The 26,704-nt window shown below is 54.1% G+C and overlaps 1 protein-coding gene across 4 annotated transcripts in view; it reads right to left on the bottom strand.

The window, feature by feature from the left end:
• Positions 1-2,182: 2,182 nt before the first annotated feature.
• Positions 2,183-26,704, bottom strand: part of MAU2 (MAU2 sister chromatid cohesion factor) — a 34,480-nt gene continuing 9,958 nt past the window's right edge. The window contains exons 2-19 of one of the 4 annotated variants that reach the window (XM_033854048.2): positions 22,519-22,536; positions 21,866-21,931; positions 21,065-21,160; positions 19,478-19,572; positions 17,369-17,396; positions 16,845-17,000; positions 15,557-15,703; positions 15,379-15,469; positions 14,144-14,247; positions 13,477-13,554; positions 13,106-13,171; positions 11,663-11,749; positions 10,237-10,286; positions 9,959-10,036; positions 9,634-9,745; positions 6,633-6,723; positions 5,627-5,754; positions 2,183-5,249 (exon numbers count right to left, since the gene is read on the bottom strand). In XM_033854048.2, the coding sequence (XP_033709939.1) occupies positions 5,175-5,249; positions 5,627-5,754; positions 6,633-6,723; positions 9,634-9,745; positions 9,959-10,036; positions 10,237-10,286; positions 11,663-11,749; positions 13,106-13,171; positions 13,477-13,554; positions 14,144-14,247; positions 15,379-15,469; positions 15,557-15,703; positions 16,845-17,000; positions 17,369-17,396; positions 19,478-19,572; positions 21,065-21,160; positions 21,866-21,931; positions 22,519-22,536 (1,566 nt within the window). In that variant the 3' untranslated portion in view covers positions 2,183-5,174. The remainder of the gene's footprint in view (positions 5,250-5,626; positions 5,755-6,632; positions 6,724-9,633; positions 9,746-9,958; positions 10,037-10,236; positions 10,287-11,662; positions 11,750-13,105; positions 13,172-13,476; positions 13,555-14,143; positions 14,248-15,378; positions 15,470-15,556; positions 15,704-16,844; positions 17,001-17,368; positions 17,397-19,477; positions 19,573-21,064; positions 21,161-21,865; positions 21,932-22,518; positions 22,537-26,704) is intronic. The other 3 variants (XM_033854049.2, XM_073803137.1, XM_073803138.1) reach the window with 3 other exon arrangements.

Below are 26,704 nucleotides of genomic sequence, written 5' to 3'. Positions count from 1 at the left end.
CGAGTCCTTGAAAAAAGTATCAAAAAATATCCCTTGAAAAAAAGTATCAAAAAATATCAAAGTGCTAAGAAAATCAAATTCACATAGAAACAAATCTTTTCCTTTTTTTTCCCCAACGAACTGCATTGTAATCTCACCAAGTGAGCATGAATTTGTGGTGAAATACTTTTTAAATTGTCGGCAATCCCCCCTTCCCCTCTCAGACCCTCTGAGGACCAGCAGAGAGGGCGGTGGGGAGTGGAGAGGGTTGGGAGGGAGGGGCCTCCACTGACCTGGGGTCAGCCTCCACTGGGCACCTCTGAGCTGACTGGGATTTTATTAGGGGAAGAAGCCACCGTGGTTCAAATGGAAGAAGCGATGCAAGGTGCTGCACAGACTAAACATGGCAGGAATCTCCCTGAATAGCTTTCTTTGTGGGGAATTGTAAACCCAAAGAGCTCAAGGAAGCCAAGGGGGAAGCCAATACACACGGGGAATACTTTAAATTCCCAGGCCCCCAGGAGCCCATCAGCCTGGGGGTGTAGGGTCCAGGCTCCCCTGCAGGACAGCAGGGACCCGCTGTTGGCATTTTGGTGGTGGAGGGGTGGGACTGGCCACAGTGACTGGGTGTTCTGACACAGGCACATTGTGGGCAGGTGTCCACAGTGGCATCTGCTGGACCTGTCTGGGGTTGGCCCATGCGCTCTTCCCTCTGGGATGCCCCATGGACCTACACACCCTATGTCAGGCTTAGGCCAGGACGTTTCCCCAGTGAAACCCAGCAGCCATAAGGAGAGTGCCCCTGGCAGGGGGACAGGTGGGAGTGAGCACACAATGTTCTGAGACCATTCAGGGAGGAGGCTGGGCAGCAGCCAAGTGGGAGACATGACTGGGCCTCAGACAGACGGAGAAGATGGCCAGGAATAGGCAGAGTGACCGGCAGGATTTCTGAGGATTGGGGATGTAGGTGTCAAAGGCTAGTAACAACCCCTTCCCCAGGCATTTGATGCTCGGGCCAGCTGCCCTGCCCACCTGCTAGCCTCTGTGAGGGCCATTCCTGTCTTCCCCTCAGTCCTGTGGCTGCCTCCTGGCTGAGTTCCTGTCATCTACTTCCCAGGTATGTTCCCTGCACTGTGTCACTGTGTGGAATCGCTCACACATCCAGTGGCCAGCAGTTCTGCCCTGGGATGACGGCCCAAAGGAGCCTTCAGAAGTGCCCCTGGAAGGCAGCAGTCAAGGCTACATGGGCATCACCTCGGGTCACAGGGACAAGAGCAACATGAGTGGCAGTCTGTGCACCTTAAAAGCACCTTAAAGCACGGCACAAACCAAGAGAATTGAAAACACGTGTTCAAACAAAATGCACAGGCACATCCATAACAGCACTGCTCATGACAGCCACAAGGGAGAAGCAACCCAAAGCCCGTCAATGGATGACTAGATAAAATGTGGTCCATCCATTATCCAACAGAACGTTATTTAGCCATAAAAATGAAGCACTGACACACGCTACAATGTGGAAAAACCTTGAAGACGTCAGGCTGACTGAAAGAAACCAGACACAAAAGGACACATGATACGTGATTCCATTTATATGAAATACCCAGAAGAGGTAAATCCAAGAGTGACAGAAAGTAGATTAGTGGTTTTCTGGGGCTGGGGTAATGGGAATGGGGAGTGACTGCTAATGGAGATGGGGTCTCCTTTTGGGGTGATGAAAAAGTTCTGGAACTAGACAGAGGTGCTGGTTGTACATAGTGAATGTATTTAGTGCCACTGAATTGTAGATGTTTAAATGTTAATTTTATGTTATGTGACTTTCACCTCAAAAAGGAAGAAAAAAAAAAAACCTAGGCACATGAAGGCTGACCCATGAGTTTTCTAAGAACACAGGAAATAGAACACCAGGCAAGCAAGAAAGTCTGCCTGTAGTGAGGGCCAAGACAGACAGTGCTGTGGGCCTCGCATGCCATGTCTCAGGGGTTTCCTCCCCTCTAGGCAGGGCTGGACTGAGGAACATCATCATTAGAGGGGAAAAGATGCAGGTTTCCACCAGGTCCTCCAGTCCAGGGCATCGAGTTCTGCACCCTCACACTCTGTAGTCTATAGCAGAAGTCTCTGTGGCCCCACTGGCTGGGCGGGGAAGGTTAGTCTTTGGGATGGCACATGTGAGGGGCAGACGGCACAACAAAGACACAGTGAGTGATGGTTCCCACAAGTTATTTTACTTTGAATATATAGGAAAAGAAATCTACAAACGAGAAGCTATGTTCTACGGTTATGTCTTTTAAACAATTCTTGTATTTATAGAATTTTTTTTCCTGATTAAAAGCACCAGCTGAAAATACAGGCTGCTAAAAACGTAAGACACTGCAAACCCATTAAAAGACGGTATGCCAAACATACTTACTGAAAACCCTTTAAGGAAACAAAGACAATGCAACCAACAAATTTACCAACTGTGCCAGGCAGCCCTTTCCGATTTCCCTGCCTGTGCTCCCAATAAATGGGATGGGGAGTGCTTACCCAAGGGGGAGGACCCTGGCCTCACCCATGGGCGACTGGGGGGATCCAACAGGGGAAGGCAGCTGGCAACTCCTGGACCAATGTCCCCAGAACCGTAGGCCCTGAGGGCCACCACTGCTCATAGGAGGAAGTGGGAGGCGCACACAAGGGGTTTGACCAGCTTTTTTGTTTTTTTGGCGGTACGCGTGCCTCTCACTGTTGTGGCCTCTCCCGTTGCGGAGTACAGGCGCCGGACGCACAGGCTCAGGGGCCATGGCTCACAGGCCTAGCCGCTCTGTGGCATGTGGGATCTTCTCGGACCGGGGCACGAACCCGTGACCCCTGCATCGACAGGCGGACTCTCAACCACTGCGCCACCAGGGAAGCCCTGGAGTTTTATTTATCTGTTTTTTCCTGAACACTTAGCTATATGACACTAGCTATAATGTCTCCCTGGGGGCTTGTTTCCGCTGTCTTGAGTTCTTATGATTGAGAAACTGTGAGGCACTGAATTTGGACTCACAGGAAGGTATTTATGACAGCTTTATGTAATTGAAAGGTGCTGCAGTGAAGGGGACATTCAAAGCTCACACACACGCACGCAAGCAGTACACACGGGTTGGCTTCCATAAAGCTAGAGTGGAATATTAAACATCGAGTACTGAATTCTTAACTGTAAACTTAAGAACTTAACCTTAACTTTACATATACATAGATAACAAAGTGGTCACTAAAAGCACTTTAACATCAGGACAGATGTTAAGTCTTGAGGTTCTTATTTCAACTGCTCTACATACAAAATGTCCTAAAAGCAAAGAAAGGTTTAAATAAATACACAGAGACAAGCATGATGTAAAGTGTGATTGAAGAAATGTGGGTCTGGAGAGGTTCGACAGTGTGGGGTCCTGGCCTGCAGGCGCAGCTTGTAGCAAGACAGGTGCTCTGTCCCGCGGGTGGAGGGGAGGACCTGGGGGGCACCCTTGAGGGGGGAGGAAGACAGGATGAGGACAGCTTATGACCAGATGTCAGACCCACATTTGCAGACCTCACTGGCCCAGTGGTGTCATCAAGGGGGCAGCCCCAGGGAGCATGGGAGAGGACCAGACTCTTTCGAGTGACCCAGGATGACACAGAGAGGACGGGTCCTCTTAGGACAAAACTCTGCCAGCCCGTCCCTTCAACCAGCCTGTCCCTTCAACCAGTAGCTCACTTGCATGCCTGCTGCAGGCCCCCAAGAGGGCAGTGGCCCACAGCAGGGAGGTCTGCTGACAGGCCTGCTTATGGCTAAGGCACACCCAGGCCTCAGGGCCCAGGCAGCTGACCTGAGCGATCCCAACATTCCTTCCTTCACGGACACCAAGGCTTTGAGAAGCAGCCTTCACGGTGCTGGGTGACTAGACTTGAAGCAACAAGCAGGTGTGACTAGCAAAACCACTCACCACCCCTCATCAGGGAGATGATCCCAGGTGCCGGAAGCTAAAGGCGGCAGCTGCTTTGACTACCCCCAACGTCACCATCACCTGGGGCACCTCCTCAACTATCCAAGAGGAGCACAGAACCAAGAATGGCTGGTTGGGCCTGGCAGAGCCTCCTGGGGTCCAGCTCAGGAAAAGTTTTCAATGCTGTTCTGAGACCCAAGGCAGGTAGGTTTCCCCCTCCTTCCCTCTGAAAACAGGGCAGGGGGCCAAGGGAATGGCTGCCTGCAGGCTGGTGGAGCTTCAGGTGTCTGCAAACATTCTCCGCCAAGGAGGCTGCAGAGCTGCCAGGAAGCAAGCCCCTATGATCCGGCACCCCGAGTTGGGCTGAGGAAGGTCCCTCTCCCCTGCTTCTTGCCCCGCGCTATGGATGCTGACAGGGGGAGGGTGGCTGGTGCAAACACAGGAGTTTCTGCTCTGGGCGCCAGCTCTGTGAAGCCACACACACACACACACACACACACACGCACGCGCGCACGCACACACGTGCTCCCCCATGGCTGGACAGTGAATCCAGTCAAGGCTCAGATGTTTGGAAGCCAAGTTCCTGGGTCCCCCAGGGCCCCTAGCTAGAGGCCCCAGCTGCCAAAAGGATGGATGCTGGACAGAAAGGCAAGCTGAGAAAAGCATTGTGGCAGGACGTGCATTTTTTGTCCCTGACATGAGCAACGACTTCTTCCCTCTAATTTTGGGCCAGAAACTGGTGTCTTGCCTCTGGGCACTGGAAGCTGCCATGAGCAGAGGAAACACTCCAGCGCAGCATAGAGGCCCAGGCGATGGAAGTCATGTGGCACCTCGGTGGTAAGGACCACCCCTGCATGCAGAATCAGGAGCTGGCCGGTGGCTGGCACTCCACTCCCCGCCCAGACACACTCTCTTGAAGATGTGACTCAGTCATGGAAGCAGGACTGGCAGCTCAAGTCCACTTTGAAGGATGGCTCTGGAAAGTTGGCTCCAAAATCCCACCTGTGAGCCTCAGCACCTGGACTCCTGGTACTCGGCAAGAACGGCCAGCCGGCCCTTCCTGGGAAGATGGGAATTGGCCCTCCACACTCCCCAGGGACTTGGAAGCTCTGGAGACAGTCGGGAAAGAAGCCTGGGGACAGCCACGCCAGCACGTCTCTAAGGAAAGCTCAAGTGCCATCTGGGTGGAAGTCGGGGACACACCAGGCCCCACAGAGGCCCAAAGAAGCTGAGTGGCCCTGTCCAGGGGTCTCACAGGAGGCTGGCCAGGCTGGTGTTGGGTCCATTCTGAGCTTGGAACTGCACAGGAGGGGGGCCATCTGTCCACTGTTGGGGAAGAGGACACACAAGTGAGGTCCTTCTTAGAGAGAAGCAGGGGTGTGCTGGGCCACATGTCTGCGCCTGGAATGCTGCCCTCCTCAGGCTGGTCACCAGCGACGACCCTGCGTCTTCCACACTTGAGTCAGATGGGCCCCCAGGAAGCAGCCTGCATCACCCACTTGGGTTGGTGCTATCTTGCCCATCCAAGGGGGCTCCTGAGGCCAGGCTGAGTTAGGGATTGTTGGAGAGATGGAAGGAAATGGTAGCCAAGTGTGTACTTCCCTCCTCAGGAAGCGTGTCCCCCAGGGGCTACAGACCAGGTGAGCTGGCCCCAAGGAGCCAACCAGCACCCTCATTTTGTCTCTCCCACCCTATGCCCGTACCGTGATGAGGTTGTGCTCAGGGAGGCTGCATGCCTCGATGTGGTCCTGGAGCAGCTGCTGCGAGAAGTTCTGGTGCATCTGGGCGGCTTCATGGGCATCCATGGCATTCCCGCAGGCTTTGTTCAGGTCTGAGGGTGGGATACGCACAACGGATGGGCCTGCTTTGGCCTGCCACTGCCCCCACATCCTCCCCTTGGGTGGAGCCCTAAAGTCAAACCCCAGCTCTGCCAGTGGGTTGCTGTGTGCCTGGCACATCACCTGCCCTGAGCCCTGTGTCAAGGTCAGCAAAGCCCACTTGCCAGCAGCCCTCACATGTGCCCTCCTATGTTCCTGAGTCCTTTGTCCTTGGAGGTGGATGAGCAACAAGGCCCATAGGGGCATATATAAGGGCTGGTAGGGCACTGAAAGTCCCTGGGGCTCCCTGTGGATGCAGCACTCAGCACTCCCAGGGATTTCCCGGCCAGCTAGCTCTTGGGCACCCAGGAGCCAACTGGGAGCAAGGCACCCAATGCTCACTTCTGAGGCAGGAGAACTGAATGGGTGCATGAAGTCCACTGCAGATAGGATAGTCCACTGCCCTCTACCTCCTCCCCAGGTCCCTGGGTGAGTCTATGGACCTCAGTTTCACAACCTGTAAATGGGAGAGCAGCAGTAACAACAATGACACCTGCTGAGCACCCCGGCTCGTCCTGCCTGACAGAAATGACTGCCATCCCCATTCATGGGAAAGAAACTGAGGCCAAGTGCCAGGGCTCACAGCTCAATTCTTCACTCAGATGCCAAGAACTAGCCTTGTGGGTCCCAGAGAGACAGAATCAGATTCTGCATAGATCTCACTATGTGAACGAGCCCACTGCCCTCAAACAGGGCCTCCTGAGAAGCCTGAGAATGTGCTAGAACTGGGGCTATGGCCTGCAGAGGCCCAGTCTGAAGCAGAGGCTTAGCAAGGCTTACCTAGGATCCTCTAGCCTTTGGCTCTACCCAGAAGCCCCAATCTCTTACTCACCTCTTAGCAGGGCCGATGACCACAGCTGCACTGACATGTCTGGGATCTTGCTGGCTAGCTGCATGGCCGGCACCACCATGTTGTTACTCTCCTGTCGATCGAGAGCAGTAGAGGAGTCAAGGGCGGGGGTTGGTGGTAGAAAGGGCTGGTGGCAGGGACAGCGTGGGCCCCACCTGTGACCTCCTGCTGCTTGGCATATACCCACTCCTACTTCAGAGCCTATCTCAAATAACCCTCTCCGAAGTACTCCTCAACCACCTTGGAAAAATAAACTGCCCCCACGCCTCAGCTCTGCATGTGCCTCCTCCCTGGGGTACGGCCATGGGCAACTCTATGTGCCTTTGTCTTTCTAGCCAGAGGAAAAGGCACTGGTGGCAGTCAGCCCTGGACCCATATCAGGAGCTGATTAGAAATACAGATTCAGGGGTCCCAGGGCTGGGCAAAGGCAGCAGTCTGTCCTGGCAGGAGCAACAAGGGCTGAACGGACAAAAGAGAGAGGAAGAGAAGTTTCTCTTCTATGTATGAGCCTGCTCTTGTGCGACGCCACCTGGGACACACAGGGCTGTTGAGGCAGCAGGATGTTTAAACCCTCCAACCCTGACTCCACCACGTGATTGCAACAGCGCCCCCAGGCCCTAATCCCCAGGAGGAGCTGAGTGAGAGCCGCTGGGGGCTGTAAACACCCATCCTTGACCCCACAGTGACCAGCAGCACTGCTCTGACTCCACCCAGTCCAGAGACCACAGCCTGCTGGCCTAAATGTTGGGTTCAGGGTGACACTGGGAAAACTCCCAATGCAGCAATACCTTGCAGCCTGGGGGACACTTGGCATGTAGCCCAGACACGTACAAATCCTCAAAACCAACTCCTGAGGCCCAGATTCAACATGGCCACGGTTGTGCAGGACATGCCACCACACAGACACAAAAGCCCAGTGACTTTATGCTGCCCTGTGGCCAGCACCTTGAAGATAAGCTCCAGGTGGGTCTCAAAACTTTTCAAAATTGAACCAAGCCCTTCTAAGACCTCAGAATGCACAGAACAGGAAAAACTACTCTCCTCCTCTAGGCCTGGGGCTGGGAGGGAGCTTCCAGGAGGGAGAGTCCCCCTTGGCTCAGGTTCCCCCATGACAGCTTGGGGCTGCCCCACAAAACCTGGGTTTGAAGAGCGGTGTGATCCTGAGAGCGGTCCTGTATGACACCACCCGCAAACTTGTAATGCCTAAGGACACTCTGGCCTGGCAGGCCCGGGGCAGGCAGTGTCTCCCCCAGACCTGGAGCTGCTTGAGGCGGGACCTGGGTTTGAGGACTCTTGGTGGCCCCATGTTACCCCACGTGGGCCCAGGCACAAAGGGAGCAGCAGAGGTTCCCAAATAAGCTCTATAATTTCCTCTGGGACTGTCCCAAACATGAACCAGAAGCTGCAGCTGAAGAGCTGCTCTGCCCATCCTAAAGGCGGCTTCTGGACAAACAAGAGCCAACAAGGTCTGGGTTCTAAGCCTAGGTTTGCAGTTTGGGGCTGTGTCACTTTTTTTTTTTTTTAACTTTATTTATTTTTTGGCCACGCCATGCGGCATTCGGGATCTTAGTTCCCCAACTAGGGACTGAACCTGTGCCCCCTGCAGTGGAAGAGCGGAGTCTTAACCACTGGACTGCCAGGGAAGTCCCTTTTTAAAAATTTTTATTATTTTTTTAAAATTTGGGGCTCTGTGCCTTCAGTCTCCCCATCTGGCAACGAGGTAATCACAGCCACTGCACCAAGACACAAGGCAGTTGGCCTACACTCAGTGGAGCCTCACGTTGAGCACCTTGTCCCTGCCTAACCCCCAGATACACACTGAGGCCACTGCCCTCACTGTGCTCAGTGAGTAGTGTGACAGGTATTGTAGAAGGAGTGGAGCTACACTCAGAAGGGAGAACTTAGTACTGGTCCTCCTCCTTTCAGGGTGATGATACCCCACAGGGTTCAGGCCACAGCTACAGGGCATGTTGGCCTGGCAAATGCTTACCACATGACTGTGGGGAAGGGGATGCACCAGGCTCCTTAAAAGCACTCACCCTTCAGAAGCCCCAGGGCTTGATCAGATAGAACTTTATGGGCCAAGACAAGTACCCTGCACTATCTGTCCCCAAAAAACAGCTGAAGTGCATTTAGCTAAACTACGGAGTTGATGCAGCTTAACAATTCTCACTGTCATTAGAAAAAAGCTCCAACACAGTGGTGCACAGAAAGACCAGACATAAAATTATAAAACAGCCTGATAAACAAAACCTATGCATGGGCAGAGGCAGGCAATGGAAAAGAGCTGGAAGACACAAGACACGCGATGACTTTCTCCTTTGCTTCTCAGACTTTCTATGAGAAATAAAATACATGCCGTATTTTATACTGACAAATATTTTCTTTAAAAAGTTAAAGACCCTGTATGGTCGATGGGTTAGAGCAAGTGAGATATACATACACCCCCAGATGGGGAGACTCGGAGTCAACTGATCCCACCAGAGACCAGCTGGCATGGGTGGGGACCAGGCCTAGGGGGGCACTGTTGGTGAGGGTAAAAACACAGAGTGCACTGAAGACACCATGTGTGATGGGCAGAGATGGAATCCTTGGGATTGTGACTGAGAGGACACACTCCTTCTCCCCAAGTATTAACAGGAAAGGGAACCTGCCCTCAGCCTTGCCAGTTTTGGGCAGCCTGACCAGCTCTAGCTCCACTGAGCCCTGGGGCTTTGCCTGACGACTGCCCATGACCAACACTGGCCCTGTCTGCCCCACAGATGCATCCTCCAGGGATCCAAAGCTCCCCCAGCCCTGCCTGCCCAGGCTGGCTGAGCCAGAGTGCCTCTGCCCTGGCTGAGACTCACGGAGCAATGGTGGGTGAGGGGTCAGTGAGACGCGATCATTGTGGGGCACAGAATGGGAGGCACTTCCTTGCTAGGTTCCCCCCACTAAGCACCACCCTGGCCCCATGCCCCTCAGCCTGACCCCTGACACTCACCCTATGGTTTCCCAACACATAGAAGATATGGCCCAGGAGCACAAGGGAGCAGGCTGTAAGCCGGTTCAGGTCCTCTGCATTGGACATCTTCAGGGTTTCCCGCAGAAATCGCCTTCATGAGAAGAACAGATGATGAGGCCTCATTGGGAGGCCTTTGGGGAAGAAAAAGCAGCAGTGGCCTTGAGGTCCTGAGCAGAGGGCCACACACCCCATCGGGCAGTAGGTGGGAAGGGCAGGGACAGGGGACCTGGGCACATGCTGCTGGGGGAAGAGAAACACCGGGAGGTGCCGGGCACGAGGCCACCTGCCCTCTCCCAGTACTCACTTGGCCTCGTTATAGCGTCCCTGGAAGAAGGAGAAGAGCCCACGCACGTAGAAAGCTGCTGCTCGGAGGCAGTGCGAGCTGAGGGGAGAGCGGAGCGTCACACCTTGGTGGGGTTTTTGTGAAAGCAGCAGATTTACAAAAGGGGAGTGGGTGGGGGTGTATGAGGTGTTGGGGTACATGGGGCAGTCTAGGGCCCCACAGGTGCTCACGCCACCCCAAAGAGCAGAGAAAACATAAGATAGCTAGTAAAGTAGAACTCAGGGCCTGGGGCAGCCTACCTGACAGGGAAGCTGTGGTCTGGATTGATCCTCTCCAACAAACTGTACAGCTGTGAAAGAAATGTCTGCAAGTTAGGATAATTCCGCATTTCTAAATATGAGAGCTCGGCCCCAGATATGCTAGTAAATTGACTAGGGCTGCCTGCAACTTCCTGAGGAACGTGCCCGTACCCCAAATCCCATGCCTGTAAGCAACCTGCCGGGAGAAGGGGCAGAACCTGCAACATCACTGACATCTTAGGTGCCCTTTGGCTGTCATATGGAGGGTGCGCTGGTGGATGAGGGCTGAAGTGGGCTGAGGCTTCACCCAGTACCCACACAGTCCCTTCAGGAGGCAGACAATGGGGTGGGGGTGGGGAGGAGACACAAGGGAACCAAACTCCTCCGAGACCACCAAGGCCACACCAGGCCCTCATGACCCTGCCCACTGTGCTTCCTGACTACTGGAGCAACTGCACTGGGCTTTCTTTCTTTTTTTAATAAATGAGGTGTTTTTAAAAAATTAATTAATTATTTTTTTTTAGCTGTGTTGCGTCTTCGGTGCTGCGCGTGGGCTTTCTCTAGTTGCGTCGAGCGGGGCCTACTCTTCGTTGTGATGCGTTGGCTTCTCATTGCTGTGGCTTCTCTTGTTGCGGAGCACGGGCTCTAGGCGGGTGGGCTCAGTAGTTGTGGCACACGGGCTCAGTTGCTCTGTGGCGTGTGGGATCTTCCCAGACCAGGGATTGAACCCATGTCCCCTGCATCGGCAGGCGGATTCTCAACCACTGTGCCACCAGGGAAGTACTGCACTGGGCTTTCTACCCAAAGCATTCAAGCTAACCAATCACCTGGGAAGTCAGCTAGGCTTTTTGTAGCCAAGAGGTGATAGTAGCCTGAACTAAGAAATGAAGGCCACAGGGGTGGAGACAAGTGGCTGAATCTGAGATACTCTAGAAGGGTCAGGGCTGGGGGGGATTGCAGGGATAAGGGGGTGTTGCAAGGGGAACCTAGTGGGAGGGACTTATCTTGCGAGGTCAAGCTCTGGCCCACCTCCCCGCCTCAGCAGGTTGGGGCGCCAGAACAACCTAGGGGCCTAGTGCAGACAGCTGCCCAAGCTGTTGCTCCTCATAACTGAGCCCTGAGGCCTCACCAATGTTCTAGAACAGACATCTCAGGGTACAAGAAATTGGGTTTTTTTCCTGAGGGATTCAGTAAAGCTTGGCTCATTTTCAGTAGGGAAAAGTGCTTACTGGCTATGGGAACGTTTCTGTCCTAGACTTGGCCTTCCCCCAGCCATGCCTACGGTCCGCTGCGTGGGACACCTTGTTGGAGGGCAAATACGCCAGGGCTGCTGAGATTTGCTGGTGCCCAGGACAACACTCCCCCCACGCCCCCCTCCAAGTAAGAGTTGAAACAAAGGATACCAAACATGAAGCATGTCACCTACTACCTCTTGGTGTCTATTTCCTTCCCGTATATACACACTCGCCAGATTGGTCACGATGAAGGCCCACAGCTCCTGGTGATTGGTGAGCTGGAATGGGAGACACAGGGCATTAGGGGGCTGGGCTGGGCAGTCATGTCACATGGGGGCCGCTTGGCGGCATCAGAGCCACCCAAACGCTCCACAGTGGCTACCTTGGAATCTCCTTATTATTTTCATTCAGACACACACCCCTTGCCTCCTAAACCCAAGGACAACAAAACTGTTAGTTCTTTTCATTATGAAACAATCACCCACGTTATGGGAAATTCCGGAAACAGAAAAGAAAAGCCAGTCACCCTGATCCTGCCCTCAGAACACACCACAGCTTGGTCTATTCTCTGCTGTCTCTCGGTCTGAGACCTGGCTGGGCCCTCCCTCTACACCACAGGTGGTAACCCCAGGACCCGTGTGCTGACACAGCAGAGGAGTACGCTGATCCTCGGGGAGGCAGGGATCCTGCCTGGAAGAAGCCGAAGCTGTTAGAGACCAGAAATGCTTCTAACGGCTGGTGGTGGACAGACCCTGATCCCCAGTTCTTCTGGGGGGACAAGAACGGCCACAAGAGGGACCAAGCTGAGCAGGCTGAGCATTCCCAATGGGGCTGAGGGAGCGCAGCTGTGAAGGGGGCCAAGGGTGCCTGGGAAGCACAAACTCCACCTGGAGGCCCCTGGCAGGTGCCAAGGAGGTCCAGAGGGTCATCTGATCTGAGCAAAGATGCTCCAATATGTTTGTCATGGGACCACAGGAACAGCGTGTGGTTGGGGGTCACGCGGGGTTTGGGCCCACGTCCTGGCTGCACCACCACCCCTCCCCCAGCCAGTGGGGAGGACTTCCTGGGACAACACACCATCCGTCGGGAATTTTGATGTTGAACCAAACAAGGAGCAGCCACTTGTGTAGGAACTGAGATGGGGAAGGAGGGTCCAAGAGACCTCCATAGGGCCACGGGCAAGGTGGGGTGGTCCTAGCACCACTGTAGTGAGCAGCACCAGCCGACCAGTAGCTGTGACACAAGTCACAGCTGTGACACAAGTCAACGCCACCTGGCAGGCTATCAGGAAGACTGGGAATCGTGAGCGAAAGTGGCTGAACAGGCCATGGCACCAGCCCTGAGTTAGCTGGGGAAGCCCCACTGCAGGCTAGCCAGGAGCCCCCTTGCCCACAGCTATCCCTCATTAAGCTGTGCTGCGAGTGCTGGCCTTGTCTGCAGCTGAGCAGCACAAGACGTGACACAGAAAGCCCTGGATAAATGGTGCATCACTGTCACCACTGGCATCAGGCTGAATGCTGGTGGAGTCACCCGCTGACCATGGTTTTGTATGGCTGTTGTCCTCATCACAGACCACGCCCGACTCCTTACTGAGAAGCACTGCCTGCCCCATAAAGCGAGGGCCGGCACCTTACCCGCAAAGCTGTGGTGAACTGGGCTTCAGCGTTGTCCATGCAGTTGACAGAGACACAATACAGGCCCTGGAAGAAGAAGATGCTGAGGGCTCAGAGCCACATGCAGCTTGCCCGGGGCTGCACAGCTGCACCCAGGTGAGCCTGACAAGTGACTCTACTGAGCTGGCTATATCTGAGCTTTACCCTGACAAACAGGGAGAAAGATGGCATGCTTAATTATTCCTGCCTCCCGGGACCTAAGTCAACTTGGACTTGATGACATGCTTGTCAGAGTGAAGTCCACAGGGAATGTTCTGAATTCTGCCGGGGGTGGTGGTCAGAGGGTTACTCGCAGGGGTGGGGTTGGGGGTGGGCAGCCCGCATGCACTCACCAGCAGTGTATGCAGCTGTGCTGCGTGGTTGGAGAAGAGCCGGGGGGACTGCTGGCACAGCTGACAGACCTGGGAGATCTGCCGGGAGAGAGCATGTCTGACATCACTTGGCCTGTAATGTGGGACCCAGTGTCCCCGCAGCATTGAGGAGAGACCCCAAAGCCGGTGGGTGTGCCCATGTCGTGCCCACTCTAACTTGGGCACAAAGTCCCAGCGGATGTGCCCATTGTGAGGATTAGGCACAGCCTTGACCTCTTTGAGGATGGCGACCCTTATCCATTACCCGCCGTCTCCCTTTCCAACTTGTGTCTCAGCTGTACAGTACCTTCACCCTTATCAAGGCCCCCATGCCCTTTCAGGAAGGTGGGCATAAGGGATTACGGATCACAGGGCAGGAGGAGTGCTAGAACTGCCGTCAGGGGACCCTAGAACTCCAGACCCCATGTTCCTTGGGCATGCCAACTTTTAGGTAAAAGGCTCTGATCAGTTGTGTCCACACAGGGTCGTGGACTGCCAAGTTATAGTCATATGACAGATGACGTCCTGCTGACACGCACTGGCGACACATTTACATTCTCCCACACGACACCCTCCGAGACCCAGCAAACTCAAACCACTCTACCCCTCAGCCTTCCCACCCTGTGTGTGTAGCCCCCAGTGGCCTCACCTCCTGAAGCGCTGTGGCCTTGTGTCCTGTGACGAGCCTGCACATGATGATGTGCTCGAGCAGAATTACTTGGAAGGAGGACAGAATGGGGCTGCAGTCGAGCACTGGGGGTGAGAGGCAGGGGTGAGCATTCGAAGCGTGAGCGGAGGAGACAACTGAGGAGACACTGACCCCTGCCTCCTAGGGGCTTCGAGCCCTCCGGCCACACCTGGCCCATAGTTACCTGGGTCTGAGCCCACTTGCTCCGCTGGACATTGGCCCAGCACCCAGTCTGTCACCTTGCTCGGTGTCCACAGCACCCTTAAGCGAGGGGGTGCATCTCCCTGTCTAGGTGAGGAAACAGGCTCATAGCAGGCTTTGGTGACCAGAGTATTGTAAGAGCAAGAAATTCTGGAGGGATCTGTCTTCCATCCTCACCACACCCCGACCCAGCTGAGTGCTCAAGGGCACTCTGGACACAACACATTCTAGAAATGCTGAAGTTGTCTGGGAGACTGAGACCACGTGATAGGCCTCAGGCAACAGTGGGGGGACCCGAGCTTCTGGCTGCCCCAAGCGGCTGTCCTCACATTGGAACCAGACAGCACTTTCCCAACTCATCTGAAGGGAAAGAACCGCAGCCCCCGCGGGCGTCGTTGGTTCTCTGGCTCTAAGGCTCTTCCCCAGCAGCACTGACAAGGGCACAGGGAATGAATGAGGTTAACAGGCGCACAAGCCAGCCAGGGATGTGTGGGGCCCTGGGTTCCTACTAGTCAAAGGTCCTTGATCTCACAGGATGGATTAGTCAAGCATCCAGGAAGAACCCAGGGCCTCCAGAGGACCTGCTGTGAGTCAGTTCCAATCCCAACCTCACCCTGAACACAATCCACATCACGATACTGATAATAGACAGCAAAAGCAGCCAACACCTGTTTCAACTGAGCACTGCCGCCCCAGCAGCCCCCAGTGGAGTCCCGCTAACCCTCGTGGCTGTCTTGTGCAGTGAGGGGGACAGGACAGAGACGGCCCAACCACCCCACAACACAACCCCTTGGGGATCAAGGATCCAGTCCAGGCCTGGCCTGCTCTGCCCGAACCTGGATCATCCCCATCTGCCAACTGGCGTAACAAGACCCATGGGGCAGGGACCTGTGCTGCAGTCTTTAAAGGTCCTTCAGGCCCAGCATAGGAGGTGGTGATCGGGCCACCCACCAGGGGGCTACTTGACCCACTGAGCCCCACAGAGCCTGACTTACTCTTGAGCTTCTCCAGCTGCATGAGAGCCTTGTCTGTGTACTTCTGTGCCTTCTCTAGGTAGCCGGCTTGCATGGAGTGCATCACAGTCACCTGGTGACAAGATCAGATGGTGGTGGTCACTGGGGCCCTCTCCTCTCTCACCTGGGCCACCAGGCCCCGGCCCCTCCAGGGACTCACCAGGTAGACAAGCACGCACATGTGCTCCTTGGGCAGCCAGTGGAAGAGGTCAGCGGGGTTGCTGGGCAGGATCTCATCATCGTGCAGTGTGGAGATGGTCTGGATGCACTGCTGCAGCTGCTTCAGGCATGGCTTCACACTCTTTACCTGCAGCAGGCAGACAGCAATGCACACCTGAGCACCCGTCTGCTCCTATCAGGTGCCAACCACCCTTAGGAGGCAGATCCCCACAGTGGCAGCTAGCCAGGTCCTGCCTGCCCATCAGCCCCTCAGCCCTTCCTTCCCGGGAACTCCTACCACACCCACCACTTGCAGGAAGCCCATCCCCCCAGATGGGTCAGCCAGCTTTCAAGGCACAGGGCAGGGCCAGGAGGGTCATCTGTGGCACTGAGGCTCCACCCCCCCCAGCGCAGGGCCCAACACCAAGGCCTGGGAAAGGCCTGTTCAAAGACCCTGCTCCAGCCACATTTTCTCCTTCCTGCAGTGACCCCAAGAGAGGAGGACACGGCTGGTTATCCTGGGGGGTGTGAAGTGGCCACTCGGAGTCCTGCAGGTGCCGTGGTTTATACAGACTGGCCTTTCTGCACCAGGAAGCCCCATCCCGAGGCCCTACAGGCCATCTCCACAGCCGTCAGCACCCTGTGAGAATTTGCACTGTGCTCCTATGTGTTGACTGAAGTGCTCGGCCCAACAAGCAAAGGTGGGTGTGCGTGGGGGAACTGAGGAAGCGTGACAGGGTGGGGAGGGTGCGTGGAGCAGCACCTGTCCAAAAGGCTGAGACGTTCCCCCACATACAGGTACAGCTGCTCCTCAACCATATGAGGGTTATGGGCTTTTTGTGTATGTGCCTCAAACACAGCTGATTTTGTTAGTCCCTACTCAACTCCCACAAAGCTGTCATTAACTGGGGGGTGGTGGACAGACACTGCTTGAGCACCTGCTGTATGCCAGGCACCATGCCAGAATCCCCAATGTATTTTCTTGGATTCCCCAAACTGCCCTCAAGGTCATTTGACCATTCACACGCAGAGTAGATGTGTGTGAGGCCACAGCTATTCCCGCTATAAGGGCAGAAATGGGACAGACCCATTCCTTGAGTGCCCTCTGTCCACAGAGGCACAGTACTCATGCCAGAGCACAACAGGGTTGTGGGGGAATCGAGCCCCGAATGACAGACGTGCCCAGTGGTGAGGGACAGGAGGAAATCACAGAGCTGATGTCTTAGCTTACAGGCCCACCCACCACCTGCCTCCTCCCCAGCAGCCCTCAGGTGAGAGGCACTACATACCTGCCCAGCATCCAAGTAGTGGGTCACCTGGAGCACCAGGAAGAAGACACGCAGAGACTCTTTCTGGATGGGGTTCCCTTGCCAGTTCTCAACTATCTGTCCACAGAGGGTCAGTAGTGGGTGGACTTCCTGCAACTTGCGCTCCATCAACAATAGCTGGGGAGGGAGAGGTGCACGTGCTGGGAGACCCTCCTGGTACAAAGGACTGCCACCCGCCTGCCCACGCGCTGTGGGACTGCTGGCACCACGAAGGGAGGGTGCATAGCCGGGCTGGAACCCAGGTCTAGGCAGCTCCAACCCAGGCTGCTCTTCCATCAGCACAGATCCCACAACCTGGAACCTGAGTTTTACCTCTGAATCCAGCTGGGGGACACGGGCCTGCCCCTCGTGGCTGCCTGCCATGCATGAGGGTCTGGGCGCCTGAGGGGCCACAACATGGCAAGCAGGCGAGGCTTTGGCAGACCTCATGGGGACCCAGCCTCACGTCCACCATACCAGTCCCATCCCATCCAGCCTCCACTTACCATCCCTTTGCTGAGCAGGAACAGTGCCCTGGAAAAGAGAGGGGTAGTCAGGTCTGGGAGACTCAGGCACCCCCTGGGATGACTGTGCCATCTCAACATTCACAGGAACCTAACGAGCCACCTCTGGGACAGTTAAATGGATGACAATGGACCCTGGCCATTTAGGTCTGTTTTATTTATAAGAGGGCTCTATTTTGTTCTATTCTATTTGTCTTTAGCTTTTTCCCGTTTAGACACTCATGTGGTTCAAAAGCTCAGAAAGCAGAAACATGTGCTCAGAAAGCACAGAGGGGCAGGGTACAGGACAGCACATCCACCATAACCTTACTCTCGCTGACACAGCAGATCACAGGTTCCATGTCTGGGGACAGCACAGGGTGAGGCAAGGAGAGAAGGCGGGTAAGTAATCAGCCTCAGGTGCCCGAACCGAAATCTGCACCTCACCGTGGCCCCTCTGTGCCCCCACTTCCTTGCCTATAACCAGCCAAGCCCCCTTGGGCTCTCCTGAGGGCCAAGGGGATGAAACCCAGGAAGCCTAGGCATGTCAGCAGCCTCGCTGCCCGCTGTCCCCACCCTCAAGGGTGGCGTGGCCAGGAGATTTCTACTGTCTCTCTTAAATCTTTCTGCACTTTCTAATAAACAAGCACGTACTGCTGTCATCAGCAAGAAAAATAATAAAATGAACACATTAAAAGGTTTACGAGACTGCCAAAAGACAGAGGAGGGCAGCCCAGCCTCACCCCAGTGCCTAGGGGCTGCTCACGGCACTGGCGCTGGGACAGGCTTTTAGGATCGGCTGTTGGGCTGTCGTCACAGTTTGTTCAACATCTAAGTCTTTGTCCCGCCAGTCTGTGCAGAGTCCCCATGTGCTGCAGCTGACACCCCGTCAAATGGGCATCATTCCAGGTGAGTAGACTGAGGTGGAGGGGGGGTCCCAGTCACACAGTGAGAGATGTCTATACTCCCAGCCACCTCGCTATTCCTTGTTGTTACCTCACGGTGTGGACACTCTAGGGTCTACTGTCTGACTGCTGAAATCTAAGGCCTCGAACTTCACGTCAAGGTTCCCATATTGTCACATCACTAGGCCATATGCCCAAGATCAGAAGTTCTGTGTCAGGCGACCTGTAGGCGTCATGCCCTAGTGAGGCCCACCCAGGTCCCCCGCCCACAGTGGTACAGAGACCTGTTTGAGGACACTTGTGACTGAACATGTGCAGTGTGTGGCCATCCCCATGCCCTCCAAGGCATGAGTGTCACCCTGAATCCAGTGATGGCCACAGCACGAGGAGGATAAGACGGGCCAGGAACACAGACCAGACTGTGTGACAGTGTCCATCCCAGGGCAGGTTGGTCGAGGGATGACAGCCTGTGGGGAACTGTGTGGACCCCTGTGAGCACTTGCAAGTCCAGAGCTTAGAGAATGGAGTTAGGGACTGTTCTGTCCCAATAACCCCATGGGACAAGCTTAGATTTTGTGTTTCCAGAATCCCAATGCACAATAGAATAAGAGCGCTGCTACCTGGAGTCTGGAATCCTACTACAGAGGATTCTTCTCTTTAGGGGAAAAAGAGACAGACTGGAGGCTCTCTTAGAGGGCACACAGTGAAGCACTGGTGGCCTCTGACCCCTGACCCCAACCCCAGGGCATTAGCCTCCAGGTAGTCTAAGCAGTTTCACGCATAACATGAACCTATGTCCCTTCTTTTACACAAATGTCCACTTACTCTGTCTCCTGTTATGTATCTAAAAACTCCTGGGTGTCCCCTGAGTGGGGACACTGGTTGCCAAGCACGCTGCCCACACTCGAAGGGGATCAACCCAGAAAATCATACGAGCCCTTTTTATTTCAAGAGATACTAGAAACGCGCAAGTGCTGACGGTGCTGAGAATGCCAGCTGCCCCTCACCCTCACAGTCAACTCAACTTCTTACTTCATGAATCGATGGGGCACAGCATCTCGGTGCTGCCTTAATTTGCATGTCTCTTACTATGTATAAGGGTGGCCATCGTTTCATGCTGAAATGCCATTTCTATTTGTTGTCCAGGATCAAGATGGCCAAATTCTTTCCAAGTAAGAGGAGGAGGGGCCAGGGAGAGAGTGCCTACCGTGTGTACTCAGATCCCACCACCCGGGCGTACTCAGCCCCCACACCCAGGAGGTCACAGGCTGACACCAGGTCCTTCTCAAGTGTGTGCAGTTGCTGAAAAGAAGAAAGAACAATGACCCTCATTTCCAAACCACTTGCTTTACAGTACCTGGCCTTATGGCTGGCGAGTTAAACTGAACCTCCCTACATCAACAAAATTCCCTCAGTGTCAGTTTTCAGCTAAACTAAGCATATTATCTCATCAACAGTGTTTGGGTACAGAACTCCACTTCGTTTATAGTGTACATCATCTAAGCTTAATGGTGCATACAGCCAGCAGTTAACACTCACAGGTGCAGACCCCTCCAAGGCTGTGCGAGTATGTTTGAATGCTTCCCAGGTCACCTTCAGGGGGTGGTCACTAGGGGAGCAGCCAGAGGAGCCTCAAACAAGGAGGGACTCTTTCAGGGGTAAGTACCTATGGGAGTTTCAAACCCAGGAGCCTTGACAGGCTGAAAGGCAGGGACACCTGTGGAGCCTTGGTTGAGATCTTGGGATCCGTGCTCACAGCACAAACCAATACTGTGACCTGAGGCAGGTGACTCACCGCCTGGCCTGCTTCCTCCTCTGCCAGCAGGCACAAAAGCACATGGAGGATAAAAGGAGGACAGTGCACGTGCAGGGCAGAAAAAAGCCTGGAAAGAAGGCAGGGGCCCAGGCTAGGTGAGCTCTTCTCAGCAGGGGACCCTCTGAGCCAAATCCTCCTGGCATTAATGCTCCCCCAGGGAGCAGGGGACACTTGCAGCCCAGCACCCACTGTGTGTTCAGGCAGGTGATGGAGCTTTATCATGGAGGGTGGGCGAGAGGTGGCCTGGTGGGTAGGCTGTGTCAGGGTCAGGAGAGGATAGAGGATGGCCAGTGCTGGGGAGGTGTGGGCAGACCCCAGGATGAAGAGGCACTCCTCATGAAGGAGTCTACCCAGCACCCGGCCCCCACTGTAGCCAGGAAAGCCCAGCCTAGAGAGCCCCTCACCACCTGAGCATCTCAGAGTGCAGGGACCAGGCACCACCTACATCTGAGGAGCTTAAGGGAGGCTGAGGGCAGAGGGGCTGTGTGGAGACCAGGGTGAGGCTATACCCCAGCAGGCCCCAAAAGTGGGCTCTAGGAGAAAAGGCTTGACTCCAGCATTTCTTGCCCAATAGGCAGTCCCTTGGAATCTCTGCACAGCTCTCAGAAAACAGAGTGGATCTCTGGCAAGAAATGCTCCCTAAATTTTGATGAACGCAGGCCAAAGGGAGCAACAGGAGGGAGGGGAACATGAAGACTAGGCCCCAAGTCAGCTCCAGGGGAAGGATACTCCCACCAATCACCCCAGGTGCTGCTGAGTGAGAGGCCCACCCTGGGAGTACCGCCTCCTGGCGACAGTCTGGAGGGGACTTGTGAGCGGGTCAAAGAAACGTTCCTGTGTCCCCATCCGCTCAGTACAGCAGCCTGAGGAAGACCCGTGCGTCCCAGAGTCTGCTTATTTGTACTTGAGGCAGCTGTGCCCCAAGGTCACGGCCCCCAACAGGCACCCACGCATCTCAGCCAGGCCCGCAGTACTCACAGCAAGCTGGAAGAGCAGGCGGCAGTGCCAGTACGGGGTCTGCTGTGAGATCTGGATTGCTTTCCGCAGCAGTGGCTTTGCTGCATCAACGGAATTCTGAAAGGAAACAGTGAAGTTTGGGGAGGAAAAAACAAGCTGGATTCCTTATGCAGCAGCTGCGGAGCCAGGCGGCCATTCCTGTTCACACTTACCAAAGGATTTGTGGGTTGCCAATGTGCTTGATTAAAGAAGAAAAGATATTTTATTAGACTCACTGGCTGGGAAGTTTTTGTATCGACCTTAAAATAACTCCCCACTCAACTAAACAGAAACTAGCTTTAGTTCAAAATCCTGAACAGTCAAATTGATAACAATCGCTGTCTTTCCTGTTCTGCAACCAGAGAGAGGGGTCAGGGGCGTGAAAAGGGGTCACTGCTCAAAGCTGGGAAATGCAGTTTTCAGCTACACCTGACATCAGGAACCAGCTTAAGGTAAACTATATAAACTTGTTCAGGAACTAATCATCTTTAGCCTAGGAATCATCTTTAGCCTAAGCCTAAACTATATAAATTTGTTCAGGAACTAATCATCTTTAGCCTAGGAACAAGGCTGTTTTCCAACAGTCCTCGGTAGAAAAAGATTCTGCTAGCCTTTGTTAGCAAGTGATCACCCATGGCTGCCCCATGCCAGGCGTGGGAGATAAGAAAATTACGAGAAGTCTTAAAAGCTGGAAGGGAATCCACTCCTGAGAGTCCCAGTTTGCCACTGTGCTTTGCTACAGGGAGAGGGAGTTTGCTTTCAGAAACCTTCATATGTTCTTACCTCTTGACAGTATAATTCAGACAAAAGACTTGCTGCTTCAAATTTAACATCTTCAAACTGCGGGATCTAATGACGTCCAGTTAAGGAAGTAGAGACACTGCAAAATGGTCAGTTTAAAAGGGCCACAGGGCTTCCCTGGTGGTGCAGTGGTTGGGAGTCCGCCTGCCGATGCAGGGGACACAGGTTTGTGCCCCGGTCCGGGAGGATCCCACGTGCCGCGGAGCGGCTGCGCCCGTAAGCCATGGCCGCTGAGCCTGCGCGTCCGGAGCCTGGGCTCCGCAACGTGAGAGGCCACAACAGTGAGAGGCCCGCGTACCGCAAAAAAAAAAAAAAAGGGCCACAGCTCAGCGTTCTTACACTGCAGAGGCTGGCCGGACGGGCATATCCCCACCCACTCTAAAACCCCTAGTTCACATATTCCCCCAGTAATCCCTGAGCTTGCTGCTGGCTGGGTGTGGAGCTAGAGGCTGGGGCATGAAGAGGAGCACAGCACCCAGGGAGAAGCTACTGGTCTGAAGGGATGCTCCAGGTAATCTGTGGGGCAAAGCCCAAACCCAAGGTGTGCATTATAGGTAGGATTCAAATTTATAACACATTTTTTTTTTATTTAGAAAGAGTTTTCCTTAAAGGGAACAGTACCAAGAAAAGGATACTTGCTGTGATATCAACCACTGAAAGAGAAAGAAAAAAGCATTAATTCTCAACCATACGCTTTGCACCTGCTTAACTGGCTCCACTTTGGGGTTTACACAGGTTGCCTTGTCACCAGAGGCTGCAGGTGTTCGGTTAAGTGGGAAGATGGACTGCTCAGCCTAAGAGGGTGGGCTTGCTTTTCCTCTAATCCAGCAACCAGGGCGTGTCTGGGGGAAAGGGAACATGAACTTGCTCCCCCACTCACGGGCTTCCCATCCTGCCAGGCTCTGGAGTCAGAATTGGAGCCCTCTCCCACTACAGCAGCAACGCTTCACAAGGGGAAGGAGCACAGAGGGGCCACCACATGACACTCACTGTAGTACGCCAAGAGCAAATCATGACGTGAGGAATTAATTACAATTAGAGAGTAGGTCTGTGGGTGTCAGTCCTTCCTGGAGAAGTGACATTTAAAAGATGTTTGGAAATGAGCAAAGTTAGCCTCAGAGGGGAGGGAAGAGTACTCCAGGAAGGACTGGTGTGGGCAGCACCTGGCCAGGGGTAGCAGGGATGATTCTGAGTTCTGAGCTCACCATCCCTCTCTGCTAGTACACAGGCTGGGACATGGTTCAGATAATGACATGCTCCCACTTTGCCATAACTGTGCCCTGGAGTTTCACATTCCAACAGGAGGCGGTGAGGTCCCAGGACAGTCCGCCACGCCACCACACTGACCACAGTCTGTCAGACTATCAAGGACTCAAGCATACACCTGACGCTGTTCCTGCTGACCCACTCGTCCTGCAAACATTCTCAGAGCCTCAGCAGTTGCTGGAAGGCAGATCCAGAGCCCAGAAGAAGACTCTTACTTGCCATGCTCTGTGGGAGAACAGTGTGTGTGGTATGTGTGTGTGGTGTGTGTGTGTGCACGCACGCGCATGTGGAGGGAGGTGGTGGGGGTTGGGGTGTCTGGGGCTGGGCCTTGAAGGATGAGAATGTAACTATGGGTGTTACCAGGCAAAGAAGGAAGGGGAGGTGCTCCAGGCAAAGAGCAGAGGGCCAGGGAGGTGAGGCTGGAAGGCCCATTTGGTCTCTGTGCCACTCATGTGACTGTGGGTAAGAATGCCCTGATGTCACCCCTGGAGCCTGACCCAGTCAGACGCATAAAACAAAAGCACCCAATCAGATCCAAGTTTTAAAAGCATCTTATATGCAGCAAAGGACGCAGAGGGAGGAGGAGAAAGAGGAAAGAGGCTGAAGGCCCATGGGTCTGCTGGCCGCCAGGGAGAAAGGCCAGTGACGCCAGCGGGACAGCCTTGGAGCTCGAGATGTCTCTGGGGCTGAGTGGTGGCCACGGAAGTCACCAAAGAGGCTCGGCAAGACTTGGAGCTGGTCTGGAGACCAGCTGCCTCAGAGACACAGGTGGGCCAGGAGGGGGAGCTATGGGAGTAGAGGAGAGGGACAGAACAGAGAGAGAGAGGAAACATGGAGAGCCACCAGGCTCCTGTGTCTGTCACACACACATACAAGTGCACGTGCACATAGAGCCCAGGCAAAAGGCACTCCGCAGCCAGCCCGGGTATCCCCTCCCAAGGCTCCCCTGCAACAGGGTCAGGAGGAGCTCAGGGTCCCAAGAGGGACACGGCCAGTGCCTGCTGCCAGGAGTGTGGCCCCAAGTGAGGCTCCTTGGCTGAATACCACCTACATGGACAGTGGGGACAGGCCTAGCTCCAGCCTCGTGTGACGTCATGAAGCTGGTAAACATATAAGTAGGGGCTTGCTTTCTACAGAAGCCACTCCTCCTCACTGGGAAGGGCAGTCGAGCTAGAGACACTCCTGAAGGCCACCAACTGGGAGGAGGGACAAGATACCGTGTAGGAAACTCTGTGACTAAAAAGCTGGGTTAGGGACATGCTAAGACCTGGTCCCACCTCAAGATTCTGTAGTTCCATGACTTAATCTCCACATGCAAGACATATCTCAGGCAAGGCCTCCATACTCAAGGGGAGCCCTTTAGAGAGAGTACAGGATGGATAAAGACACACATGAGAAGCATTTGCCTTCCACTCGGAGCGCCGTGTGGCTTGCTCTCAACAACCCAGCCTGGTAGCCAAGGCGGAGTGGGCTCAGTAAATCCACCACCTACAGCTGAGTTTCCAAGTCAAGCTTGGCCATGCCTCAGGACCTGGCGTAAAGCTGACTACATCTGTGTGTCACTGTTCCCCAACAGAGGTGAAGAGGGCAACAAGAGGTGAAACTCCTCCAGTGGGGCGAAGAAGCCTTCCTTATGAGTCTGTGGCCCAGGGATGCTCTCCCCACTGCACAAGGCATACTCCAAATTCACGACAGTCCACAGAAGTATGTCCATGGTGGGCAGACTGTGAGGGGACACAGCCATTTGCCTACTGCCTGGGGAGGGCCCCACTATGCTGACTTCTCCAGCGCCTTGGCCTGTGCTGCTGGGCCCAGGCCCACATGGGCCCATCAAATGTCTCTGCATTTGGGGATTTTATGTGGTTAACATCTATTCAGTAGACATTTGGGCTGGACCCCACTAACACCTTTTTTCTGTAAGTCAGATGTGTCTGTTAATGATCAGTTTCTGTCTCTGACAGTTCTGTTTTCTGACCTGAGGGCTGGAGAAAGAGCATCACATCCCCCTGGGGCCTTTAGTGACCACGGGAAGAGCTGGAAAGTAATGTGTAAAGTTTGAAGACTCAAACCTTCTGGAAGGCCTTGTCTGTCAGTGTGAGAGGCTGTCAGGAGCGCTGCTCTAGGGGCCAGAGGACAAAGTTTGAGGTGTGGACCCACATGGGAGTTAGCAACACTCCAACTCCTGGAGGAGCTGGATCCTAGTGGTCCTTAGCATCCATTTCCCAGAGCCATGATCTGCCACCATTCTCTCATGCATGCACTGTGGGCCACCAGCCCCCAACACACACACAAATTGGGGATGTTGGATAAAGCCCCATAATGTGCCTCATCATGATTCTGTGTCCCCAGTGCCTAGAAGGGGCTGACACATGGGAGGCTCTCAGGAAACATTTGTTGCACGAATGATGACTTTATCTATCATCACAAGGAAATGAGGGCTTCCTCATGCACAAATGGCCACAGAACTGAGGCTTTTGCCTTTTTTTTTTTTTTTTTTGGCTGCATTGGGTCTTCGTTGCTGCGCGAGGGCTTTCTCTAGTTGCAGCAAGTGGGGGCTACTCTTCGTTGTGGTGTGTGGGCTTCTCATTGTCGTGGTTTCTCTTGTTGCAGAGCACGGACTCTAGGCGCTCGGGCTTCAGCAGTTGCAGCATGTGGGCTCAGTAGTTGTGGCGCACGGGCTTAGTTGCTCTGTGGCATGTGCGATCTTCCCAGACCAGGGATAGAACCCGTGTCCCCTGCATTGGCAGGAGGATTCTCAACCACTGCGCCACCAGGGAAGCCCAGGCTTACGCCTTTTAAACACAAAATTCTAATTCCTAAGTGGCATCAGACATCTCCTTGTCTTTAAACGTCACTGTTTCTTGCTCAGGCATCAGTGTCAGTGACACCTGAGCCGTCCCCAAGATGACCCATTTCTGAAGCTGTAGGACTAGCTCCATGTCACGGAGAGCCAGTCACTTCCCCAGGATTGTCAGTCAGAAGCCAATCAAATCACTTTGCTTTTGTACCTTTTTTAACTTGCAACATAAATTCATAATCAGAAATCTAGATATTAGAAAATACGTCCATCTCACAAATTACCCAAGGTTGCTACCTCAACCTATGTTTTACTTTGTAACATTAAAATATAGTTTTTACGTCTTCTTCCTGTCATGCGAAAGCAGCCAAAATGAGAGTCCTGTCACTACCAGGAAGCCTGCAGGTGTGAGGCAGAGATGTGAATGACCCTACCAGAAGCCTCTGGGGTCACCTTGGGGTTCTCAGGAAAAGCAAGGGTCACCACAGGGCTAGCATACACCCTGAGGGGTGGAAGGGCTGGGATCAGCACGCTTCTCATTCCTAGAGCATTCAGTTCAGGGCTGAGTGTTTCAAGGCTTCTTGTACCTCATAACCAAGGTAAGTTTTTCTTAAAAATCAGGTTTTTTTAAGTCACCAAAATGTGTAAAAATAGTTATCAACTGAAACTCCTCTGGGATGGAAGCACAGCATTTAGCAGCCAGCCTTGCCTCTCTCTGCCATGTGACCACGGCTACAAGCATCCCGGTCAGTACTGCC

The sequence above is a fragment of the Tursiops truncatus genome, chromosome 3, assembly GCF_011762595.2.
Source record: "Tursiops truncatus isolate mTurTru1 chromosome 3, mTurTru1.mat.Y, whole genome shotgun sequence".
Taxonomy (NCBI): domain Eukaryota; kingdom Metazoa; phylum Chordata; class Mammalia; order Artiodactyla; family Delphinidae; genus Tursiops; species Tursiops truncatus.
Note: the sequence above shows the minus strand (reverse complement) of the source record. Positions and strands in the feature narration are given on the sequence as shown.